This window comes from Propithecus coquereli, unplaced genomic scaffold, assembly GCF_000956105.1.
Source record: "Propithecus coquereli isolate 6110/MARCELLA unplaced genomic scaffold, Pcoq_1.0 Scaffold1, whole genome shotgun sequence".
NCBI classification, from domain to species: Eukaryota; Metazoa; Chordata; class Mammalia; order Primates; family Indriidae; genus Propithecus; species Propithecus coquereli.
Genome location: NW_012133857.1, coordinates 8,490,579 through 8,515,215, shown reverse-complemented (window position 1 = coordinate 8,515,215; position 24,637 = coordinate 8,490,579). Strand labels below are relative to the sequence as shown.

General features: G+C 44.0%; 2 protein-coding genes across 3 annotated transcripts; one reads left to right on the top strand and one right to left on the bottom strand.

Annotated features, from left to right (window-relative positions):
* Positions 1 to 11,723: 11,723 nt before the first annotated feature.
* ZKSCAN7 (zinc finger with KRAB and SCAN domains 7) lies at positions 11,724 to 21,737 on the top strand. Of its 2 annotated transcripts, none has more exons than XM_012659055.1 (5): positions 11,724 to 12,197; positions 15,548 to 15,716; positions 17,522 to 17,613; positions 17,937 to 18,048; positions 20,296 to 21,737. In XM_012659055.1, exons 1-5 carry the CDS (start codon positions 11,775 to 11,777, stop codon positions 21,735 to 21,737), a joined length of 2,238 nt encoding a protein of 745 aa, XP_012514509.1. In that variant the 5' UTR covers positions 11,724 to 11,774. The 2 variants fall into 2 exon arrangements, with proteins under 2 accessions (XP_012514509.1, XP_012514437.1); XM_012658983.1 differs by having other exon boundaries at positions 20,293 to 21,737.
* Positions 21,738 to 23,755: 2,018 nt separating this feature from the next.
* On the bottom strand, positions 23,756 to 24,637 carry LOC105822269 (40S ribosomal protein S3a). Its single transcript, XM_012659255.1, has one exon. The coding sequence runs from the start codon at positions 24,603 to 24,605 to the stop codon at positions 23,811 to 23,813; it is 795 nt and encodes a 264-aa protein (XP_012514709.1). The 5' UTR covers positions 24,606 to 24,637; the 3' UTR covers positions 23,756 to 23,810.

Genomic DNA, 24,637 nt, shown 5'->3' with positions numbered 1-24,637 from the left:
AAACCTATTCATGGTGTTAAGTGCATGTCAAGATGGAGGGTGTACGGAAGGTACGTAACATTAGGAGTCTGTTTAGTTTAGGATTATTGAAAAAAGCATAACTGCTTGTACTTTTTTTAAAAAAAAAGTTCTACACATAGCTAATAACACTTTCTGCAGCTAAGACTGACTGCCAGCCCTCATCTGCCACCCAGGGTGACCAGAGTTTTGTTCTGCTGGGGGCAGAGTTTACGAGACAGTATGGGGTGACATGCCAGGCTGAATTCTTTCCCTGCAGCAGGGACTACTCCACAGTAAAGTGACTGGAAGATCTGACCTAAACTCACTGCAAAGCTTCATTTCTTTTTATAAGGGGAAAAAAGTGTGTGTGTGTGTGTGTGTGTGTGTGTGTGTGTGTGTGTGCGTTTCTGCATATGTATTTTTTTTAACACCACTGCTTAATTTAGAAATCCATAAGAAATAGGCCAAAGCTTAACTATTTATCTTTGAAATATGATTTCTTTTTATTTTCTTCTTTTACCTATTTATATTTTCTTATATTTCTACAATGAATAAGTACTACTTGGGTAGCAAAGAAAATGATAGAAAAGAAAGTGAATCTTACTGTGCACCTTGCATTGTGTTTAGTTCCCTAGGGATGTTATCCCATTTATTCCTCATGGCCACCTGAGGATAGCTATCTCTGTTTTACAGATAGAGGAAACTGAGGCTCAGAGAGATGGGGCCCCATGCCCAAAATCACACGTTTAGAGAGTGTTACAGTTAGGAGTTACAGAGTCAGGAAACAATCCCCCGAACATGCATTATGGTTTCCCCTCAGGAGGAAAGTGCTCTGGGAATCCCTTAGTCTCATCAGCGCTGGGTCCCTGGCACTTCCCAAGTCCAGCTTGTGCCCAGTCACTGTGGGCTGGATAGCCCTGCTGGCTGTCCTTGTTTGCTAGCATCATCTCAGAGTGGGTGACATTGTCACATGGTCCAAACACTGCCAGCTCTATACAAAGGTGCTGTGGCTCAGCCATTGTCATGGAAAGGCTGATGCACACTCCCTAACTGCTGTCATCACCCTGAGGTGGTGACTTCTCTCATAACCCTGGGGCTAGAGAAGCCTTCCCAGAAAGAGGATATAACACCAAAACTCCTCTTTCATCACTGTCCCAGAGCTTCTAGATTCCCCTCTCCTCCCACCTACACAGAAACCATGGGGAGATCAGAAGCCTCCAGTGACCTTTGGCCACATCTTTTCAAAAATCTCATAAGGATGGTTATATATTAGTCAAGGTTGTCAAGAGAAACAGAATCAATAGGAGAGATATAGAAGCAGTATAGATATAGACATAGATACAAATATAAATATAGAGAGACATTTGTCATATGAAATTGGGTCATGTGATTATGGAGGCTAAATCCCACAATCTTCCAACTGCAGGCTGGAGACCCAGGTAAGCTGGTGGTATAGTTTCAAGGCCTGAAAGCCAGAGAGCCAATGGTGTAGATTCCAGTCCAAGTCTGAAGGCCTGAGAACCAGGAGTGTTGAGGGCAGGAGAAGATCAATATTCCAGCTCAAGCAGTCAGGCAGAAAGAGAATTTAATCTTCCTCTGCCTTTTTGTTTTTTCTATTGAGGCCCTCAACAGATAGGATCATGTCCACCCACACTGGGGAGGGCCCTCTGCTTTACTCAGTCCACCAATTCAAATGATGATCTCTCATAGACACACCCAGAAATAATGTTTAATCAGACATCTGGGCATCCTGTGGCCTAGTCAAGTTGACACATAAAATTAACCACCACAATGATGGTAGATTAGTTCCAAAAATTCAATAAGATCCCTCCTTTTCACCACTCCTGGAAATTAACTCCCAGAAATTAACTCAAAACAATGAACCCTTTCCTCTTCTTATAATTTTGAAAATCACATATACCATTAAGTTAGAATCCCATCCTAGAAACCTGGAAGTTTCTGTGGAGGGGAGGTCAGATAGGAACAGCCTTTATAGGAGTGAAAGGAAGGCATAAAAAAAAAAATTCAGCTTGAGAAATCCATGCATTAAGCCTGGCTTGGATGAGCTAATCTGCTTTTCCCAGTGTTTGTTTTTTTTTGTTTTGTTTTTTTTTGAGACAGAGTGAGACTCTGTCAGCCTGGGTAGAGTGCAGTGGCATCATCATAGGTCACTGCAACTTAAAACTCCTGGGCTCAAGCAATCCTCCTTCCTCAGCCTCCCGGGTAGCTCGGACTACATGTGTGAGCCACTGTGTCCTCTGGAATAACTTTTTCAAAGTTATTCTGGGAAGAAGATTTGACCTTCCCCCTCAGTCCTGTTTAAAATTCAGGTGTGAGGCCTGGAGGTATTGAGAAAAATAAACCCCTTACTTGTTTTTGCTGCTGTTTTTCAGGTTTCTGTTACAGCTGAAAGCATTACTCATTGATTCTGAATTTGGAACTTGTAGTGCAGTGGTTCACAACTTGGGGTGATTTTGCTCCCTGGGACATCTGGCAGTACCTGTAGACATTTTTGATGGTCACAACTGGAGGGGGATGCTACTGGCCTCTGGTAGGAGATGGCAGGGATGCTGTTAAACATCCTACATGCACAGGACGGCCTTCCACAACAAAGAATTGTCTGATCCAAAAGGCCTGGGATTGAGAAACCTTGCTGTAGTAGGATGTTACTGGTGACCCTGGTTATGCAGTAAAAAAGTGTTTCTTCAGGCACATGCTGTCCATTGTGATACAGACCACATGGTGACTAAAGCTATAATGTTAAAGGAAATGACGAGAGAGAATTTCGGTGCGTGCTACTTACTTTTACTGCTTTCGACAGAGTTCTGCAAGAGTGGTTAGAGACTGAAGAGAATACAGTTTTCCTAAGCAGTTATTACTCTGCCTGGGCTTTCTATGAAAATCCCATAAATTGGACTCAGAGAATATGCAGTAATGGATTAGAGTATTTGACAAGAGAGGGAACATAATTTTAGATTGGGCTGAATTTAATTGCTCTGAGTGCACTTATCAGATATTTTTAACTTGACTGGAGTAATTACTTTTTTGCTGGATTAATTGGCTAAAGACTGGTTTAATAGAAAATGGCTGGATTCTCATATCTCTTGTGCATTCAAACATTGGGATAGAACAGATATTATGATGGTTAATTTTATTTGTCAACTTGACTGGGCACAGGATGCCCAGATATCTGATTAGATATTATTTCTGGGTGTGTCTGTGAGAGATCAGCATTTGAATTGGTGACTGCGTAAAGCAGAGGGCCCTCCCCATTGTGGGTGGGCACAATCCTGTCTGTTGAGGGCTTTAATAGAAAGAAAAAGGCTGAAAAAGGTTGAATTCTCTCTCCACCTGAGTGCTTGAATTGGGATATTGATCTTGTCCTCAGCACCCCTCATTTTCAGGCCTTCAGACTCAGACATTGGTTCTTTGGCTCTCAGGCCTTAAAATTACAAGACTGGCTTTCTTGGGTCTCTAGAATGCAGCTGGCAGTTTGTGAGACTTCTCAGCCTTTATAACCATGAGCCCAATGCCTTATAATAAATCTCATTATATATATTCCTTATAATAATCTCATTATGTTATATATAAAAATAGATTTTATTATATATGTATACATAATATATATCATGTATATAATACAGCACATCCTCAAATAATGTCATTTTGTTCAATGTCATTTTGTCATAATGTTGATGAGAAAAAAAGTTGATTTCCAGCCAGGGGCACTGTCTGTGTGGAGTCTGCACATTCTCCCCATATCCACATAGGTTTTCTCCAGGTACTCTGGTTTCATTTCACATCCCAAAGATGTGCCCAAATATGTGCATGTGAAGCAAATTGGCATGTCTCTATTGTCCCAGTCTGAGTGAGTGTAGGTGTGTGTATGTGAGTGTGGCTGCGATGGAATGGCATCCTGTCCAGGGTTGGTTCCCACCTTGTGCCCTGCGCTGCCAGGACCGTGAACTGGAGTAAGTGGGTAAAAAATTATCTCACTTTTATCAATCTTTCTTAAATATATGTATAGCTCACATTTACTTCAATGTTTAATATTAGAAGTGTTTTGCATCTTTATTTAGAATTTTGGTGATGTTTTTGTGACCAGAAATATGCTGTAGGAACTTAAGGTTTATTTAATATCAATTAGCCTATGGTAAAATTGGTTTCATTGTATGTTGTTTTCCTTAAAGTTGCAGTTTCCAAGAACCTATCAATGATTTTAAGTGAGGACTTACCATATAAAATATATATCATATATATATAAAATAAAAAAATATAATATATAAACATATATATAATGTTTCTCTGGAGAACCCTAATACAGATATGTGTTTGTAATAATAATAGGCTGAACTAAATGAAGCTGACATTCCAGAAATTGTTTGGTATAGTGTAAACTGGAGGAAGGAATCCAAAGACATAGATGGAAGCCAGCTATAAGAAGTTTGTTTTCCAGCCAGTGCTTCCAGAAATTTTCAGAGTTTGGTATTTGCTACAGTTTCAAAGTTGGAGGACATCACAGCAGAGCAGAATTATTTGAAACAAGGATGGGTGATTAGGATTAATGAGATGAAACAAAATTCTAGTGAGAGGGCTAGAAAAGTCCTAAAATAAAGATACATAAAATCCTTGGAGGGAGGTGTTTATTTTAGAGAACAGTTGTAGTATTTATCTTAGTCCAAGAAGCAAAGAGGAAACGAGCCAAATTCCAATACATAATTAACCTTTTCACACACAGTAGTTTCTACTAGAGCTTTACTCTCCAAACTTTATTTTGCCTCCCAGTCAGTAAGCTTGATGCCAATAACTTAAAAAACCAGCCCCTTCTAATCCTAAAGAATACTTAGGGAGATACTACAGATTTTTTTTCATGGTTAGCCCCTTCCCAGGTTCCACTAGTTTCTGCCCAGGGAAAGGAAGCCAGAAATGACAGAATTAGGATGAAAAGGGAACAGGCTCAACTCATTTCAGATGTGCAATGCCTAGGGCTAGCCTTGTTCCAGGCATAACTAGTAAAGAGGGAAGGAGAAGACAATATTCTTGCCCACCTTTAACTGGGGAGAACCAGCCTGGCCCTCCAGAACGCCTACACTGAGGGAGGAGGAAATATGCACTCGCTTGGGAGTTCTGCACACTTAATCTGTAAAAACATTCATGTGTGGAATTATGGGGAATGCTCTCCCCTCTTCTACAAAGCTCAACTCAATGCTATTCCCTTTGAAGCTGTCTCTAATCCCTTTCAGGATCAATCCTTCCCTTGGCTCTCTGAATTTCACTTACATTGGGTATCACATACTGCCTTTTGTATCTACCTGCCCTTCCCTTGACGTGTCCAAGGTCCAGGTCTCACTCCCTTGTCTCCCTCCTAGAATTCAAACAGTTTCTTGCATAGATGTCTTCAGTAAGTTACAATGCATAGTGCTTAATAGGATGTGTCAAAGCTCACAATTTACCTCACTTTATCCTCCCACCTCAGGGGGAAGCAGGCATGGATTTTTTTTTTTCATTTCACAAATAAAGAAATTAAACACTCAAAATGCATACATAACTTGCCCAAGGTCACAAATTCCTACTCGTAAGAGGCAGAGCTAGGTTCTGCCATATTTACAGGCTGGGAAGAAACTCCAGTCTATGTTTAATAGGCTTCTGGAAGAATTTGGATTTCAAATCCAAGGTCCAACAATACTTTGAAACTGATAGATTATAACCTATAATGCCAAGTTTATTATTTCCAAGACCAAGACTGTACTTTCGGAGAATCAAGCTCACAGAATTCTGGCTCAAAAAAAGAAACAAGGTCCATTGAGTGTGCTGCAGGAGACCTGGGTTCCTATCCCTCCCCGGGCCTGCTTCCCCATCTGTAAAATAGGACGGTGGTGGCTGGCCTAGCGACTCTAAGGATGCATGCAGCCCACAAATCCATGCTAACAACTTTGGTGGCTGGGAGCCACGGGCAGGCTGGCCTGAAAATGCTCCTTCCACTTCGCAGATTTGCAGCAGGAAGGGCCAGCAGCCCAGCTGGAGGGCTGGTGTGGAGGTTGGAGGGACAGGATGACAGGCCCCAGGGTGGGGAGTTGGCCAGGACAGAGTACACGGAATGGATGCCTTGACCTTCCCGCTCACCCCCACTCCCCTCCCCCCCGGAAGAACAGTGGGGCAGGACCCCGGGGAAGAAAGCATGGAGAGTCGGGCAGTACTGGATTTACAGACAGAGGCCTGCATTCCCACCAAATGCCATCGCTGATCCCAGCAGGTCACCGCCGCTCTCTGGGCCTGTCTCCCCATCTATGTCACGAGGAAGGGTCAATATTGGCGCCAGCGGCGGGTGGGGACAGCCCGGTGTAGTAACTCCAACTCCAGGGCCCCCAGGATGGCACATCCATCAGCTCCGGGTCACCGCCCCACCAGCAGTCACCTGGGACGAGTCCTGAACAAAAGATTGCCAGAAGCGAGTCCCTCCGTGGTCTTCCCGCGCTGGGAACAACTTCCGATCCCCTCTAGGAAGCTCGGAGGCCCGCGCGTCTCGGTGGTCTACTTGCCTGAGATGGGTTCCGTGGATCATGAGAACCCTCCCCTTCCCCGACTCGCCCCTAAGGCCACGTTTTGAGGCCATCGCTGACCCTCCCCGAGCTCGTGACAGGGCCTGGTACACTGTTAGCCGACAGAAATCTGAGAGGAATTAAAAAGAGGAATGAATGAAGGTCAAAGAGAGTATCTTGCAATAGAATGGAGGAGGGAAGGTCTAAAGACCTGAATCCAAGGCCTAATTTACCCTTTTCAGTCAGTAAAATGTTACCCGGCTAGCAAGACAATTGCCCAGCGTCAAGATCCTCATCTGCACACTAATGATCCTGTCTTACAGAGGCACTGGGAGTGCAAAGCCAATAAGCAGCTATAAGGGATGTGTGAGTCTCATTCCCTCCAAGCCCCTCAATATAGCCAGCCATTACAGGCAACTTTCTACATACAGCCCAGGCTGGTCAGTTTCCTTCCCTGCTTAAAAGCCTTCTGGCAACCTGGATCAAGGACACATTACTTAGAGGCTAGATGAGGGTTTGTGCTGGATGCCAGGGAAACAAAAGGTGGCTTGACCACAGGGAGCTCACATCCAACTAAGGAGAGAAGTATTTTAAAAACCCAGCCAAACCTAAACTTAGTGCCTGGGGACTCAATTATGAACCAGGGAGGCAGGGTGTCAGCCCACATAGGGCTTACAGTCCAGTGGGGGAGGCCAATAAGTAGACAGTGTTAATGCAGTATGACAAATAAGGTCTGTGACCAGGATATAGCAGGCCACCACAGGAGCACAAAGGAAGGGGCACCTAATCTAGGTGGAAGCAGAAAAGGCTTCCTAGACAAAGGGCATCTCAGCTGCTTTGAAGGAATTTTCTAGGTGAAAGGACAGTCTCTCTGTTCTCCTAGTTAGGACTTGGGCCCTATTCTCTCCCATTCAATCACAGTAGCTGGGATTTTCTGCCCATGTCACAACAAGCCTCCCACCCAGGCACCATTCTAAGTGCTTTATATATTTTATCTCATCCAATCCTCACAACTCTAATTTAAGTATATTGTTATCCCCATTTTACAGATAAGGAAGCTATAGCACAGAAAGGCTAAATAATTTGCCATGGTCACCCAGCTCATGGTCACCAACCCAGGGTTCTAGTACCTTTTACAGGGAACATGGGTAGAGCTTCAGGATTGTGGGTAGATGATGAGTTTTATTTCAGGCATGTAGTACTTGGGTTACCTGTTACCTCTCATACAAAGCTTATGTGATGGTTTCCAAGAGATGGTGGAATACAGAATTCCTACAGGCCTTCTGGAGTTGTCTTTGGCCCAAATGTGGGTGTTCCAACATGTTATATGGGAGGCAACATGGAGCATGTCTTACTCACTGGTGTCCAACCCAGTTGTGGTAGATTAGCCCCACAGTGCTGGCCACAGAAGCACCTCTGAAATCTAGACACACTGCCCAGATGGGCCTGGCTCTCACAGATGATGAAAGTCAACCACTTATGCATGAAACAGCTCTGAGGAATAAAAAAACTCAATCTTGGTTTCCAGATCTTTGTGTCTCATACACTAGGAAACTAGAACTGCAGGACTACATATGGTCAGAGAATCTGGAAATCGGGATTGATAGCATTTGACCTGGCCTTAAGAGATCTCCTATTCAAGAACCCTGAGCTTCTGAGGCCTTGATGGACTAATGGGCAACGACAATGTCAGGTAAAGTCTGGGGTTCTTGGTTTTGAACAGTCAAGATCTCCCTGTGAGATTTCCAAATGTAGTGGATGACCTTGGTGTCAGGAGGCCACCCATCAGGATCAGTGGAAAAAGACAGCTCCAAGAGATCTCCTTTAAGCTTGTAAAACTCTGGAGCATGACTTTTGATGCCTTTGTCTCTATCCTGACCTGTGCAGATACATGAGGAACACATGTCATGGACAGAAGTAGGCCCAGGACACCTATGAAATATTGCTGATCCCTGGCCAGCCCAGGAGACTGTTTACAGTGTAAAGGACCCACCTCCTGGGCTACAATGAGATACATAAATATACATAGTTAATTCCCTGTTACCCTCTTCCCTTTATGGATGGCCATTACACTTAGAGGTTGTTCCTCCAGGGCGCGTTTACCTACGTTAGTACCAAGGACCTGTTCACATGCTGCTTCTGTATGAAAACCATTTTTCAAAGTGAAGTCAGCCTGGGTAACAACTGCCACCCAAAGACTAGACTCTACCTCTTAGATTACAAGTTGTCATCGTACTTCTCACTTTTAGTCTGCTCTCTGGCCTTCTCCTAGAAGCCTCTCCTTAGACACTAGAATGCTGGTACTGTCTTAGGAAAGATTAACCACATTTATGGGATGAAAAATCACAATCTCTAGGCCTGTTTCTTCATTTGTAAAATGGAGATGCTCACTGCTTACTTCATTGAGACTCATACTGGGCATCACACACAGTATATCACCAGTCCCCCACCTTTTTGGCACGAGGGACTGGTTTCATGTAAGACAATTTTTCCACAAATGGGGGTGAGGGATGGGGGAGGATGGTTCCAGGATGATTCAAGCCATTACATTTATTATGTACTTTATTTCTAGTATTATTACGTATTAATATATAATGAAATAATTTATACAACTCACCATAATGCAGAATCTAATGCCAGGACTGATCTGACAGGAGGCAGAGCTCAGGAAGTGATGCCAGCGATGCCACCGATCGGGAGCTGCTGTAAATACAGATGAAGCTTCACTGGCTCGCTCACCTCCTGCTGTGCAGCTTGGTCCTAACAGGCCACAGAGGCAGGTGGCCAGGGGTTTGGGGACCGCAGGTATAACTGACTGAATGTTTAGGATACGCCAGGGCTTTTGCTATGCAGTGCCTGTAATGTTACCTCATTCAGCGCTCACAGCCCTGTGAGGTAAGAACTATGCTCTGCATTTTTCAGATGTGAAAGCAGGTTTAGAGGCTGAGTATCTTTCCCAAGGTCACCAGGAGGGGAAGGAGTAGAGCTGGGGTGAGTCTGGGTTGCCCAACTTTGGCCTGAAAGCAGGAGGTTCGCGACCTGGGGCTTCCGCGTGATGCCCCGTCCCCACTCCCGTCGCTAGTGGCCCGGCACCGCCGGGCTGAGGGTCAGGGTAGCTCTCCTCAGTGCGAGGGCGCGCGCGCCCACCTTCACAACTGAGACTTCCGGGATCCTGTAGGGGCCGGAAGTCGAGGCCCCTCTCGCTTCCGGCTCGGCCATTGTTTTCGCGTCTACCTGTGGTATCGGTGTCTGGCGTCGGCACCGAGTGATCACCGCGAGTGGGCCGGGACAGGGAGGGAAGCGCGGCCGGGGCCAAGGTCGCCGACTCCGGGTGGGACCGCGCTTCGCCCCCGCGGCGGGCGGCGCGGTCCCGGTGACGCTCAGAAGCCGCCCGATGTAGAGCCGCTTCTTTGTCCCATTCCTTTGACCAGACGTGCGTGGCGCGGAGCCGGGCACTTGCGGGTACAGCGATGAACAGGGCAGACGTGGCCAGGTGAGCGGCGCCGCACAAACCTGGTTTAACACGAAAGATAGCCGTTTTCCCAGCCTTGCACTGGGAGACAATACAAGCCGTTAGAAGTGGGTCAGACCCGGCTCAGAATTTCAAACATGAAGTGTGACTTGGAAATGCAAAAATCCAATTGAGATAAGCTGCTGAGCGTTAGGAACAGTAAGAGAAGTAGGAAAATGGCCTGAACTTCCTAAGTGTGTGAGATCTCAGAGCAGAGTTTACAGATTATTTTAAAGTCCGTCTTTGTCTTTTTAAAGAAATTGAGGTTCAGGAAGAAATAGCTTACCTAGGGATCTGGGATGCATGGTGAATTGGAAGCACAGCACAGATGCCCTAGTTACACTAGGTGCTGATTTTGAAAGTTTTCTCCCACTTCAGTATCAGCTAAATGAACCGTGTGCATTAATTTTCCAAATATGTGCTTCTGTGTGCCATGTATGCACATGTGTACAAAGATGAATGGAAGTCAGCCCTGCCCTTTCTGTCCTCCCAAAAAGTGGGGGAGACAGTCGTACTTTAAACCACAAACAATTACAGTGTGAGAAGTGCTCTAACAGAAGTCTGAATGAAAAAGGTACTGTGGGAACACTGACTTAATAGCGACAGTTGAGCCTAGAGAGCTCAGGAAGTCTTTTTAGGGGAGGTGCATTGAGTAGAAAAAGGTCTGGCATTTTCTTACTCCATCTGGTTCCTTTCCTTTAGTGGCTGTCCAGCAGTCTGGAGGGTGAGAGTGGTGAGTTGTGCATAAGCCAGTTAAAATACAGAGTTATAGTGAGAGGAACAGAAAGGGAAGCTACCAGCCCTCTTCCTGCTGGAGCGATCAGGAAAGGCTTCAAGAGAAAATGGCATTTGTTCTGGGTCTTGGCAGATGAGTTTGTCAGAAATGGAAAGGAAGAAAAAAAATCCAAACAGGGAAAGAGTACATGTGGCTTCTGGCTATGTCTTTAGAGCTTTAGTTCCAAACTTTATTGTGCATCTTTATCAGTAGAAGAATTTTGATCGTGCACTCCCTACATAGGTTTATTTGCAAGTTAAAGATGTGTACTACATACAAATGTTAATGCACTCTATAAAACATACATTCAATAGGCATTAAATAACAAGTTGATATTTCCTTTTGCTCCCTTTGTGATATGTTGCATATCCCACATTGGAGACCATTGCTGTATTTCTAACCTGGGTACTTGGGGAGAGTGGTAGGGGATATGACTGGATCAGCGATCTAAGGCAGGGTTGCGAAGGGCTGTGAATGCTAGGCATAGACCAGGGGTAGGGAACCTGCAGCCTTGGGGCCACATGTGGCCTTCTGGATCCTTGAGTATGGCCGTTTGACTGAACCCAAATTTTACAGATCAAATCCTTTTAATAAAGGGATTTGTTCTGTGAAGTTTGGATCTGGCCAAGGGACCATAGACATTTGGGTTTTATCCTGTAGGTGATAGGAGCCACTGAAATTTTAAGAAGGGAAGTCACTTGGAGAGATGCGTAGACTGCCCAGCTTGTGTTCTTTTTTCCCTGGAGTTTTCCTTTTTAACTCAGTGGAGGATCTGTCATCAGCCTGGAGCTGAACACTTCAGGGATTCTAATTTCTCTCTTGTTTCTATAGGTGTCACTCCCATCACCCCTTTCCCCAACCCTGAGGAACAGCTTCTCAGACCTGAACTACAGACCGTCATTTTAAGCAGACCAACTACGGCTGGAACAAACTTCTCATTGGGGTCACAATGACCACTGAAGGCAGGGGAACTGTAGGCCTCATCCCCAGGAGTGCTGTTTTCCAGAAGCAGGAGGGGCGCCTGACTATGAAGCAGGAGCCAGAAAGCCAGACCTGGGGGCAGGGCTGCAGTCTCCAAAAGAACCACCCTCCTGTCTGTGAAATCTTCCGGCTGCACTTTAGGCAGTTATGTTACCACGAGATGTCTGGGCCGCAGGAAGCTCTGAGCCGGCTCCGGGAGCTCTGCCGCTGGTGGCTGATGCCAGAGGTACACACCAAGGAGCAGATCCTGGAGCTGCTTGTGCTGGAGCAGTTCCTGAGCATCCTGCCTGGGGAACTCCGGACCTGGGTACAGCTCCATCATCCCGAGAGTGGCGAGGAGGCTGTGGCTGTGGTGGAGGATTTCCAGAGACACCTTAATGGATCAGGAGAGGTGAGCAGTTGAGTCTAGAATGGCATCTAGAACCATTCTCTAGTGCTTGAGAGTAGGCATTCTCCATTCCCCAGGCTCTAGGCCGATTCGCCCATAGAACTTTTTCCATGGATAGAGGGGAAATAGTTTTGTGTTCTAAGCCATAAACAAAAATGCAAATCCCAGCTAAGCTCGTGAATCACTTTGTGAAATACTATGTTTGTGGGCCTAGCTTCAGCCTGGAGATCCACACAACACTCCTGTCAGGCAGGGAATCTGCATGCTGGTTAGAACAGGGACTGGGGGAGGTGGGGGACATGGTCCTTTAAGTTATGCTGATAACATGGGCCTTCGTTTGAGAAGTTCTCATTGCTCACTTCCTTGGACTTCTCAGAATCAACTTTCTCCTTTCTGCCTCTTAGGTTCCTTATGAGAATTGACATTTTTGCACCATATAACCATTTGTTCCTTTTGCTAGCTCTCCAAACCCAACTGGGGCCTTTTTTTCCCTATTTTCTGGGCTTCTCTCAAATTTAAAGCCAGGGTAACTCAAATTAGGGGAAAAGTTGGAAAGAATTAGCCGTATGATGATATATTGGAATGCCTGGCTTCTAGGACCACAAAGCTAATGAACTCTGTGATCATGTGTTTCAGTCAGGTTCAGCCAGAGAAGCAGAACCAGTAGGAGAGAGAGGGGTGTGTGTGTAAAAAGATATATTACTAGAAAGTGGCTTATGTGATTATGGGGCTGGCTAGGCAGGTGTGAAATCCATAAGGCCTTCAGCAGGAAGGGCAGGCTGGAACTCTGGCACAAGCTGAAGTTGCAGTGCACGGGTGAAATTTCTTCATGGAACCTTCAGCTCTGCTTTTAAAGCTTTGCAACAGATAGCGTCAGGCCCACTCATCCATCCATTATCTAGGATAATTCTTTTTCTTAAAGTAGACTGATAAGGACTTTAAGCACATCTACAAAATATTTCATAGCAACCCCTGGATTCATGTTTGATTAGTACCAAGTTGACACATCAAAAGACCCTTATACTGTGGATAAGTTGGTTCCTCCTAATGAGTCTCAAATTATTCCCCTGTAACCTGAGCAAAGTAGATTAGAGTCCCCTCTGTTTTGCCGCTTTGCATGTTATCAGGGAAAACCAGTATATAAAATTTCTCAAATATCCAGCATGTTATTTTATTCAGTTCTTTTTTAAAAATGATTACGTATCTATCATTAGGGAATCAGTTCCAGTTGATCAGGGTCCCGGGGCTAGACGTTTTTCCAAGAGTACCAGCCAATGCACATTTGTCATTATCAAATCCATTGTCAGTCATCATTTTCTTTGTGTAAACTAGTAAGCGCACATGAATAAATCAGCCATCACCAGGGCCCGGAGAGCAGTTGGACCAGCCATGGCAATGACAAGTAGCTGACCATGTATTTAGAGTACCATTTAGAGAGGGTGGAAGGAAAATTTCCCTTTTTCCTTTCTGGTTTTGTTTAAGCAGAAGTGAATGCTCCCTCCATTCAAACTCAGTGTTTTATCCAGGTAGCCTCAGAAAGAGGTGACTGTAAAGTCACCACCCAAGAGAGTGACTGACAGTTGACAGGCAAGGCAGCTGAACATTAATGTCTCCAGCCTAGGAGTGGGGTCTTTATACTCCATTTCTTACTCTGCCACTACTGTGGGCAAGCCTGTCTTTCATAGGAGGGGTTCAGAAAATGTTTATAGAATGGCTAAAGAAGCTTTTCGGTGGCAGTTTGCCAGAAGGAGATTAAGGAGGATCCAGGCAAGTCGAAGTCATTCTGCTTATTAGGAGCAAGCCACTTTATTGCTGCAGGAAGAGCATGGGCATGTGTCCAGACTGGGGCTGGGAAAGGGTTGTGGAATGATCCTTGCCGGGCTGGAGAATTGTACAACTTGCAAAATGCTTTTATATCCTTTATCTTATTTCAGCTCCCACCAGGCTTATAAAATAAGCAATACAGTCATCATTATCTCCATTTAATAAGTAAAGTGAGCACAAAGAGATTAATTAGCTTGTCCAAGATGACACATCTAGTAAGCATTCCCTTGTTCACAAGATTTAGCTCAAGTGTGGTTATTGCTGATTACTGCTAAGTGTGAGGACCAGGCCAGCTCCCTAGGTTCTAAGCCACTAGCTTTTCTCTATTGTCTTGTTGTGGAATGCCATTTTAAAATAAGAATTAGAATGAGGTTCTCATGCCTTCAAGGAAAGAAAACCTGTGAGTCTGAGTCCTAAATAATGAACAAGAACTGTACCAGGATTTAATTGTCAATGAATTATAAAGTTGTGTTATCACAATGCAGTTAAGTTCTATCTTCTGCCAATACCCATAGCTCCTGCACTGAAGAGCTGTGACTCCCATATATAAGAACTGTTCAGTGGAGAGCCTGGGAACCACAGACCCCAGGGAGCCTCCTGCCACTATGCTGCTGATATACATCTTAAAGAAGACAGTGTCATAACATCTCAGCAGATGTAACCCAATAGAGCAAATCCAGCATGGTTTATTGAAGGAGAAGTTATTTTCACCTCATGGTGTGCTATGTACGTGCCAGAGTGAGCTTATAAACATGCTTTATTTAGATAATGTTTTAGGTTTTCTGCTCCAAGTGCTGTTAAAAACAGTAACCATGAGATTATGAGGAGCTGGTTTGATGACAGTAAGCAAGGGTTAGAAATATAATGTCTGTGCTCTGAGGTATTCTCAAGATCTCTAAAGGTTAATGTTGTCTGATCTTATTTGACTTTTTAAATATAAATTATTGGGGAGAGGTAGTAAATATTGAAAACCGAGTTTATAGATAAACCTAAAATCTCTTAGCAAAATGTCAAGAAGAAGTCAGTCAGCAAATATTAATTGTACATCAGTGTTGGGCTAAGTATTGTTTTGGAACTTGTGATTAAGACCAAGTTTTTACCCTCAAAAAACATATTTCAGTGGAGAATAATAAATAATAAAGACATAAATAATGTAAAGATCAGTACATGCTATATAGAAAATGTAATGAGTTACTCTGAGAGAATGTACAGAATTACCCTCCTGGCTCCCTTTTCTGGATGGTTCTTCATAAGGAAATTTGTGTCTGAAGATTTAACACAGTGGAAATGGTTATAGCATCTAGTCCTCAAGCTGCCACCATGAGGGTCAACAGAGGGATGATGAGTAGGATTGCAGGCGTTAGATTCTGCTTTGACACACTTTTCCCCAGTATGCTGTACTGGTGGGGTGGGAAGGACACTGGCTCTTCTTTTCCTTGGCTTTTTTTCTGTAGGGAACTACTTAGAGGTTCGGGGTCAGTATCTACAAGAATGCTGTTTTGAATCCAATTATATTTCCTTGTCTCTAGGTTTCAACCCTGGCACAGGAACAGGAAATGCATTTGGAGGAGACAACAGCTCTGGGTGCAACAAAGGAATCTCCTCCTACCTCACTGCTCAGTGGGGGCTCAGTCCCTGGAGCCTGCTTGAAGCCTCTTCATGACCCAGAGGCACACCGCCTCCCCAGTGGGCACTTTGGTACTCATCTCCCCAGCTCTGACCTCAAGTCATGCCTCCTTTGTCTCCTCTGAAGTCTCCTTTCCTTCATTTCTGCCCATATCCCTCCCTGTTGGGATTCCTCATTTCCCTGCCATCTGTCTTCCTTCCCAGTGACCTTGTCTGTTCCTTTTGCTTATTCTCCAGTCATTCATGAATTTAGGAAGTTTTTGTCAAGCGCGTGTCATAGGAAAGGCAGTGTTGGAGACCAGAGAGATATAGTACATTGTCACTGCTTTCAAAGAGCTTGTTATCTAGGTGGTAGAGTCAGTCATAAATGTAAGAAAAGGCAACCTGGCCGGGCACAGTCGCTTACACCTGTAATCCTAGCACTCTGGGAGGCCGAGGCTGGTGGATCATTTGAGCTCAGGAGTTCGAGACTAGCCTGAGCAAGAGCGAGACCCCGTCTCTACTAAAAATAGAAAGAAATTAATCGGACAACTAAAAATATATAGAAAAAATTAGCCGGGCATGGTGGCGCATGTCTGTAGTCCCAGCTACTCAGGAGGCTGAGGCAGTAAGTTGCTTGAGCTCAGGAGTTTGAGGTTGCTGTGAGGTAGGATGACACCATGGCACTCACTCTAGCCCGGGCAACAGAGTGAGACTCTGTCTAAAAAAAAAAAAAAAAGAAGAGGCAACCTCATAAGACACATATGAATGATATCTGTCCTTAGGCATTTGATCCTGTCACAAATGAGCAATGTGGGCTTTAAAAAAGGTAGTCTTTGGATAAAAAAACAGGACCATAGTGGACTGGAACTGGTAGGGGATGCTTCACAAAGGAGGTAGCAGTGGCTTCAGCAGTGAAAAATGGGGCTGGATTTTGAAGGGGAAAGAAAAGTAGAAGGCATGCCATTAGGAAAGGATATAAGCAAAGACTCTAAGCTGGAGGTTCCTTAGGTGTCATTGGAGTAGAGTCAGGAAGGGCTATATTTGGGAACCTGGGCCTTACTTGTACAGGACCTTGAGGTTGAGGCCAGGAGGATTTTGGGGGGCAGAGGATGATGTATTTTAGGAGGATTACTCTGGCACACGTGAGCATTGTGGATTGAATGAGAGGGAACCTCCGTACAAGGCTAGTGGAGTAGGATAGATGTGAGAAACATCATGGAAGAATCCGTGGGACTTGGATTTGAAAGAAGAGGAAGGGAAATTAGAATGTTTTGGGTAATAATGGAATCTTTGACAGAACTTGGGAAATCCAGAAAGGAAGGTGGTGAGAACATGCATTTTGGACTCTGAACTTAAGGTGCTACAGGACACCCAAGTGGAATGTCCCATGGACAACTGGAAGCGTGTGGTACAGGTCTAGGAGAGAAGTGAGAACTGTGAGAGCATTGTTAAAGCGATGAGGGTCAGTGAGATCGCTGACAGAGAGAAAAAGGAAGCACTGGGGCCTGAGCTCCAGGGAGTGTCCGTAATGAGAGGGAAGGAGCAGGAAGAGGACCCAGGGCATGAGGAACCAGAATTGGGAGGGGAAAATCGGGCATGGCTGGTGTTAGGGAAGCCGTGGGACAAAGAATGTGCCCAGAAGAAGAGCTCCCTTCAGAGAGGTTGAAGAGAGTGCAGGCTGGAGGAACACTGAGTTCTCAGTTTGAACAGGGACCTTCTACTGTGTGCCCTCCAGGGAAAATTCATAGCAACTTGGGATAATGCCTTAAGGAAGAGGGTAAGAGTCAGTGTGTGTGTAGCTGCCTGGTTCTCTTGAATCCACCCATTGAGAACATAGATCTTATGGAAGCCAAGGGCGGGGTTTGTCCTACTCATAGCTTTCTTTCCTCTCTCAGCTCAACTTGCTTCCCCAGTTCCTGCCCTTCCCCAAGCTGGGAACTCAGGAGAACAAGCAGAGGCAACTGTGCTTCAGATGGTGATGCCCCAGGTGAGCTTCGTTCTTTCTGTTTTTCCCAAGTTCCCATGTCTGTGGCCCAAGAATGGCTAGAGCTCTCACCTCCAGGACTCTGTCCCTTCTGAGACTGTTCCTGTGGCTCTTCTGCCTAATTGCTTCCCCCTGGGGCTGGGTACCTACTGCTGAGTTAATGGACTCTGTCTTGCCCTGGACTTGTCCTTTTGGAATTGTCGTCCCAGCTCCTGTCTCCCACCCCTTTGCCCAGCAAGAGCCTGTACCCTGTGCCCTCTGTAGCCCTGATGACTCTGCCCTTCAGATTGGGAATGTTCCTGAGCAATAGCAGCTTGTTATTCCAGGATACTGCGGCGTATGAGGACCTATCTGTGGACTATACTGAGAAGAAGTGGAAAGGTCTGGCCTTTTACCGGAACATGATGCTGGAAAATAACCACAGTGTGGCCTCATTGGGTAATACTTCTGTTCCTCAGTAACTTAGAGTCTGCATTCTGTACATTTTCTTTGCTATATTCTTTGTCTTTTTTACCTTTTCATTAGGAAAATTTCCAAACATAGATAAACTAGAGTAAATAGTATAGTGAACCTGTCTGCACCCATAACTCAGCTTTACAAGGGTCAACATTCTCTTTACTTCATTACTGATTGACATAGGGTGGTTTAGTTGGGGTTTTTTAGTTGTAAGGAATGGAGAGTCTCTCAAGTTCTTGTAAGTAAGGATCTCTGTGTTGTAAGGCTCCAAGGAATAGGAACCCAGAACAAACTGATCAGCTAGACCACACTGTGGGAAACAGGGACTTGTAGAGACTGAGCCTTGACCCAGGGCAGCCTGGGAGCCTGAGTAGCAAAAGCAAATGAATTTTTATGCCCATGTTCTGGAGTGAATATAATGCAGCTACTTGCATTTTATCAGTTTTCTCTCTGCTTGTCCTGTTGCTTCTACCCATTTAATTGACTCTGAATCTTTTGTCCCTCTCATAGCTCCTTCCTAATTGTTCCCTCATATTTATTGTTTGCTGTGGCTCCTAATGGCTTGACAACTCTCTGTGCATCATTTCAGCTTCCTTCCTACTTGTAATTACCTAAATTTTTCCCTACTTCAAATTCCACATTTACTTAGAGAGGTATTCAGGTTGCTACATCCATTAAATATCCTCTCTGTTTGGACAGAGCTTTGACCCAGGCCTCGGCACAGGCTCAAAACTAGCTTATAGGCCAGGTGTGGTGGCTCACGCCTGTAATCCTAGCACTCTGGGAGGTCGAAGCAGGAGGATTGCTTGAGCTCAGGAATTTGAGACCAGCCTAAGCAAGAGCAAGACCTATCTCTACTAAAATAGAAAAATTAGATGGGTGTCATGGCATGCATCTGTAGTCCCCGCTGCTTGGAAGGCTGAGGCAAGAGGATTGCTTGAACACAGGAGTTTGAGGTTACAGTGAGCCATGATGACACCAGTACACTCTACCCAGGGTGACAGAGCAAGATTCTGTCTCAAAAAAAAAAAACAAAAAAAAACACCTAACCTAACCTACAGATAAGCTTCCCTTGGGTCTAGTGCCTGCCCCTGGTCCAGTCACCTGTGGGCCACCCTGCAATGCTCAGAATCACTTACACAAGACGTGGTTGCCTGAGCATCCCTCTCTGCAACAACTAGGGCAGGGCAGTTTCCTGGAAGGTTTATTTGTCAGGGAAGTTCCTGTGATTGACAAGCTTAGGACACTAGCCAACTCTGGGGAGGGTTGGGCTCCTGACCCAGACATCTTTGTCTTGCCGCAGGCTAAATAGCATGATGGCTGTAGCCCTAATTAAAACATGACTGAAAGAAACCAATGTCTTGGTGATTACCTATGACCATGATTACTCTACCTTCTCCTAGATTTTGTATTCAAAAATTCCAAAATACAAGGCAAATATTCACCTGAGTTTCCTTTATATTTTATAGATTCAAGATTCCAGAAACATATTTTAATTCATATTTCAATTATTGATGTCCCTGTTAATTTTTGTAGGAGTACAGAACTGGATACCAGTTCAGTGCTCTGGGATTATTGGCATCCCCACTGTTAGAGCTCTCCTGTCCCCTTCAACACTATCCCCAGCAGTTCTGAGCCCATAGCCTCTCTAAATCTTGTCAATGTCTTGTCTTCCAAGATCTCTCCTTTTTGCATACTTTCCTAATTATCCTCTCATAATATACATCTGTAGTCAACTCCCATCTTTTCCTTCCCTCTTTATTATATTTGACTTGAGGTATTTGCCAGCATTCTGTCTCCCGGCATTTTTTTCTGAGAACCGTAGAACCATACAATGTTACGGTTGGAAAAGAACTTAAGAGTTCATCATTTTACTAAGGACACATTGCCCCAGTGTGACTTCTGCAGGATCACACTGTGCTTCACAGTCTGGTCTCTTGCTTTCTGATGTCCCTTCTAATTTGGCTGTAATGGCTCAAAATCTGGCTGTCTTGGAGTCTTTTTCCCACTGTCATCCACTGCCCATCTTCCCCTTCCTTATTTTTGTATCCCTAAGAAGAAATTGAGCTACTTCCCATTTACTCTTGTTTTAAATCTCTCATCTCATGTCTTAATCATAATGTGGTACATGGGTACATGTACCCATGGTACATGGGGTCTTGATGATTGTGTTTCCTCAACAAGAGAAGAAATGAGTAAAAGTTGTTTTCTTCCTTCTTTTGAAAGCAGGTGAGAACAGGATGGAGAGTTCAGAGTTGACTTTGAAACAGGAAATTTCTAATGGATCAGAGTCATCTGATAGGACACCAGGGGGACTCTTTCCTGGGGGACCAGAGGCTGGAGACATCTCTGAAGATACTTTCAAGAAGCTAGAAGGGCAACCCTCAGATGAAGAAGGGAGCAGACTAGAAAGTGATTTTTTTGAAATAACAGATGAGGATAAGAAAAAATCCACAAAAGACAAGTGTGAAGACTATAAGGAACTCGAGGAACAACCAAATCTGTCCTTCAGTCCTGCTGAACATGAACAAACTCTAAAAGGACAGAAATCCTATCAGTGTGATGAATGTGGCAAAGCTTTCAGTCGGAGTTCACACCTTATTGGCCATCAGAGAATCCACACTGGAGAGAAACCCTATGTGTGTAATGAATGTGGTAAGACCTTCAGGCAAACCTCTCAGCTCATTGTTCATCTCAGAACACACACGGGGGAAAAGCCCTATGAATGTAGCAAGTGTGGAAAGACCTATCGTCATAGCTCCCATCTCATTCAACACCAAAGACTCCATAATGGGGAGAAACCTTATAAATGTAATGAATGTGCAAAAGCCTTCACTCAGAGTTGCCAACTCATTGACCACCAGAGAACTCATACTGGGGAGAAACCTTATGAATGCAATGAATGTGGAGAGGCATTCATTCGGAGTAAAAGTCTTGTGCGACATCAGGTCCTTCACAGTGGTAAGAAACCTTACAAGTGTAATGAGTGTGGGAGAGCTTTCTGTTCCAATAGAAATCTCCTAGACCATCAGAGAATCCACACTGGGGAGAAGCCTTATGAGTGTAATGAATGTGGCAAGGCCTTCAGTCGGAGCAAATGTCTTATTCGACATCAGAGCCTCCACACTGGGGAAAAGCCATACAAATGTGGCGAATGTGGGAAAGCCTTCAGTCAGAATTCTCAACTGGTTGATCATGAGCGAATTCATACTGGAGAAAAACCTTTTGAATGTAGTGAGTGTGGTAAGGCATTCAGTTTGAGTAAATGTCTTATTCGGCACCAGAGACTTCACACAGGTGAAAAGCCCTATAAGTGCAATGAATGTGGAAAGTCCTTTAATCAAAACTCACACCTTATTATACATCAGAGAATTCACACTGGTGAGAAACCCTATGAATGTAATGAGTGTGGAAAGGTCTTCGGTTATAGCTCCAGCCTTATGGTACATCAGAGAACACATACTGGGGAAAAACCCTATAAATGCAATGATTGTGGGAAAGCCTTTAGTGACAGCTCACAGCTTATTGTGCACCAGAGAGTTCACACTGGAGAGAAACCTTATGAATGTAGCGAGTGTGGGAAAGCCTTTAGTCAGCGCTCCACTTTTAATCACCACCAGCGAACTCACACTGGAGAGAAGCCCTCAGGTCTGGCTCGGTCAGTTTCTTAAGGCATGGTTCTCTGAGACAGAGAGTGAAGACCTTTGAGTTAAGTTTTCTTTATAAGAAGATGCTCACACTGTGGTCTTCTCTTGGAAACACTAATCAGTGTGGACCATTGCCTGCCTGATTTCCTTTGGGTCACTAAGGTGGGAGAGTGGGAGTAACTTAGTGTGATCCTTACCCACTATTAGGAAAGTAAGGACTACACATTTCATTTACTTGTAGGTTTCCTTTTATTTTTTAATTTTAACTATAGTCTATCTCGTTTCTTAGTTATGCATTCTATAATCAGACTGTGTGCTTCTCAAGCACAGATACATTATCTTTTCTATTATACCTTAATTTCTCCATTTTGTTTGCATAAAGTCATTCTATAAGACTGATTCATTCTTTCCTGCCTCTTGGCTACAGCCCTCCCCATCTATTCTTTAAAGTTTATAGCCTCTCATCATTTATGTTACCTAGCTAGAAAAACTTTTTTTATCCTGTTTGCTAATCTGTGTTGCTCACAACCTTCATCTTATCTTTGAAAGAACAACTTCAAATGCTCCTTTATTCTTCTTAAACTTCTATTGATTTGACTTCAATTTTTTGAATTAGCTGGTGCTCCAATGTCCAACAGTTGTTTAATTGCCTTGTAAATTATGTGTGTCTGTATACTTTCATACCAATTTATTGTAGGCTCTTTGAGGTCAAGTATGTATTCTTTCAGCATATAGATAATACTTTGTATATACCAGTTAAATAAATTAATTTTTTAAATCTCAGCTCTCAAATTGAATTACTCTTAAAGTATGTATGATCTCCAGCCCCTCCCCAACCAGAGTATATGCTTCTAAAGATGGACATGCATATCATTATAGAATATCACATACAAGAACCTTATTGATATCTTCTACATGTATTCTGGGAAATCTTACTAGTGTTACTTCAGCCTCAAAAAGTTAATGGGTTTATGTGTATCTGTGTGTGTGTGAATGAATGTATTTGTTTCTAGTTACTAGGTTGGGCAGTCATATCTCACTGATATGTACTTTGCCTTGTATGCTGACTCTAGTTCTGAACTTTCTGATTGCACCCTCCTTCCTAAATTAACAGGTGAATAACAGAGTCTTAATTTAGTGCAAAGAAGACTTGACTTTCAGAGCTGTGGTATGGATCTGCAGTCCTCAACCCCTGAGCCACAGCCCGATACCAGTCCATGGCCTGTTAGGAAACAGGCTGCACATCACTGCCTGAGCTCTGCACCATGACCCCTTCCCCCCCACAACAACCCCCAACCCTGGCGGGAAAAAATTGTCTTCCATGAAATTTGTCCCTGGTGCCAGAAAGGTTGGGGACCGCTGGTACAGATGATTGAAAATCCAGCCAGAAGCATTCCTCAATGATTGAAATTCACAGTGATAAGATTTGTGGAAAGCTGATAGATTCACACTAATCTGTTTTCCTCATTAACTAGTTCTATCTACCTACAACTACTATCTTAATTTAAAGATTAAAGACTTAATTAAAGACTTGTACCCTTAATTACTGTAAATGTCTTCTGGGCCCTCTTTCTTCCCCAAAGACACAAGAAACAGAAAATCTGAGAGGATTTCCTTTCCTACAGTCATACATCTGTCGTGAGACTGTAGCTTTTCCCTTTCACCCTTGCACCTGGGCCCCAGTGCTGGGGGACCTTTGCTCTGGTGTCCACTTCCTTCTCTTTCCATCCCCCAAATTTCCTCTTAACAGGCTGACGGGATCAGCCGTGTGACAAAGGTGGAAGAGGAGGCTAGAAGGGCAATGTCAGACGTAATCTGCAGGGGAGATTTCATGAGTTTTGATATATGTCTCATTGTAGAAGAAGGGGAAGAGCTGAGGCTTAAAAAAGTAAGAATTAGATGTGATTCTGGGAGAGACATCTCAGACGTGGTTAGAAAGAATGTTTATTTGGGTCCTAAAAAATATTACTGACCCTAGGACACAACTAAAAATTTGCCATTTGTGAATATACATTTTAATTGGTGTTTGTTTCCATTTTTCTTTTTTTTTTTTCCACAAATAGGACTCTTTATTTGTCATTATTAAAAGTCTGAATTTTAAACAGATTCTTGGACTGGTGGTTCATATCCATCAGCTCGTTCTACTTTAGCGCCTGTCTCGTCACCAGTAGCTTTTCCAGAACTACTACCTTCACCATGAAGCTCCATGAGTTTCCCCAATTCAAACTTGGGCTTCTTCAGCATTTTTACTTTTCTAACAAAGACATCATGGAGAGGATAAATAGATTGGCAAACCTTTTCTATGTCTTTTCCAATGCTGTCCGGAATCAATTTATTGACTACTTCTTTCAAGTCATTTGTCTGCACCTCTCTGGTCATGATTTCCATCATCTTCTTCTGGATTTGGCAGACCTGTTGGTGCTGAGCATAAGAGGTCTTTCGTATCTGATTGTTGTGTTTTTTAGTAAAACCAACACAGAACAGATGAAGCAAATAACCATCGGTAGTCTTGACATCAACATGAGCTTCAATCATAGTCTGCCATTTTTTAACCATGGAACACATTTTGTCACGAGTAAGGTCCATGCCATGAAAATTAGTCAGGCAGTTTTTGCCCTGAACATCTTCAGTAATCAGCTTGAATTTTCTAAATGCAACTTCATCATTTTGCAGATCAGCAAGGCTCACTTCAAATACACGACCCTTGAGGCCATCGGATGCAATTTTCGTTCCTTGAGTTCTGGTGACTAGTGTTTTCCCAATATTTCTTATATTGAACATAGCAGGTGCCTTCATATCATACCAATCTTTCTTAGAAAATGGATCAACCACTTTCTTCTTGGCTCCCTTTTTGCCGCCTTTTGTAAGGTGCTTGTTCTTGCCAACCGCCATGGTGCTGCTCAGAGAGCCAAAAGCTGTTTCCA

What these genes read in the sequence shown, in the direction of transcription:
- LOC105822269 (XM_012659255.1), bottom strand. Translation starts at nt 24,605, where the DNA reads ATGGCGGTTGGCAAGAACAAGCACCTTACAAAAGGCGGCAAAAAGGGA.
- ZKSCAN7 (XM_012658983.1), top strand. Translation starts at nt 11,775, where the DNA reads ATGACCACTGAAGGCAGGGGAACTGTAGGCCTCATCCCCAGGAGTGCT. An exon ending in ACCTTAATGGATCAGGAGAG is followed by an intron (nt 12,198 to 15,547) that starts GTGAGCAGTTGA and finishes CCTTGTCTCTAG; the next exon opens with GTTTCAACCCTGGCACAGGA. An exon ending in CCTCCCCAGTGGGCACTTTG is followed by an intron (nt 15,717 to 17,521) that starts GTACTCATCTCC and finishes TTCCTCTCTCAG; the next exon opens with CTCAACTTGCTTCCCCAGTT.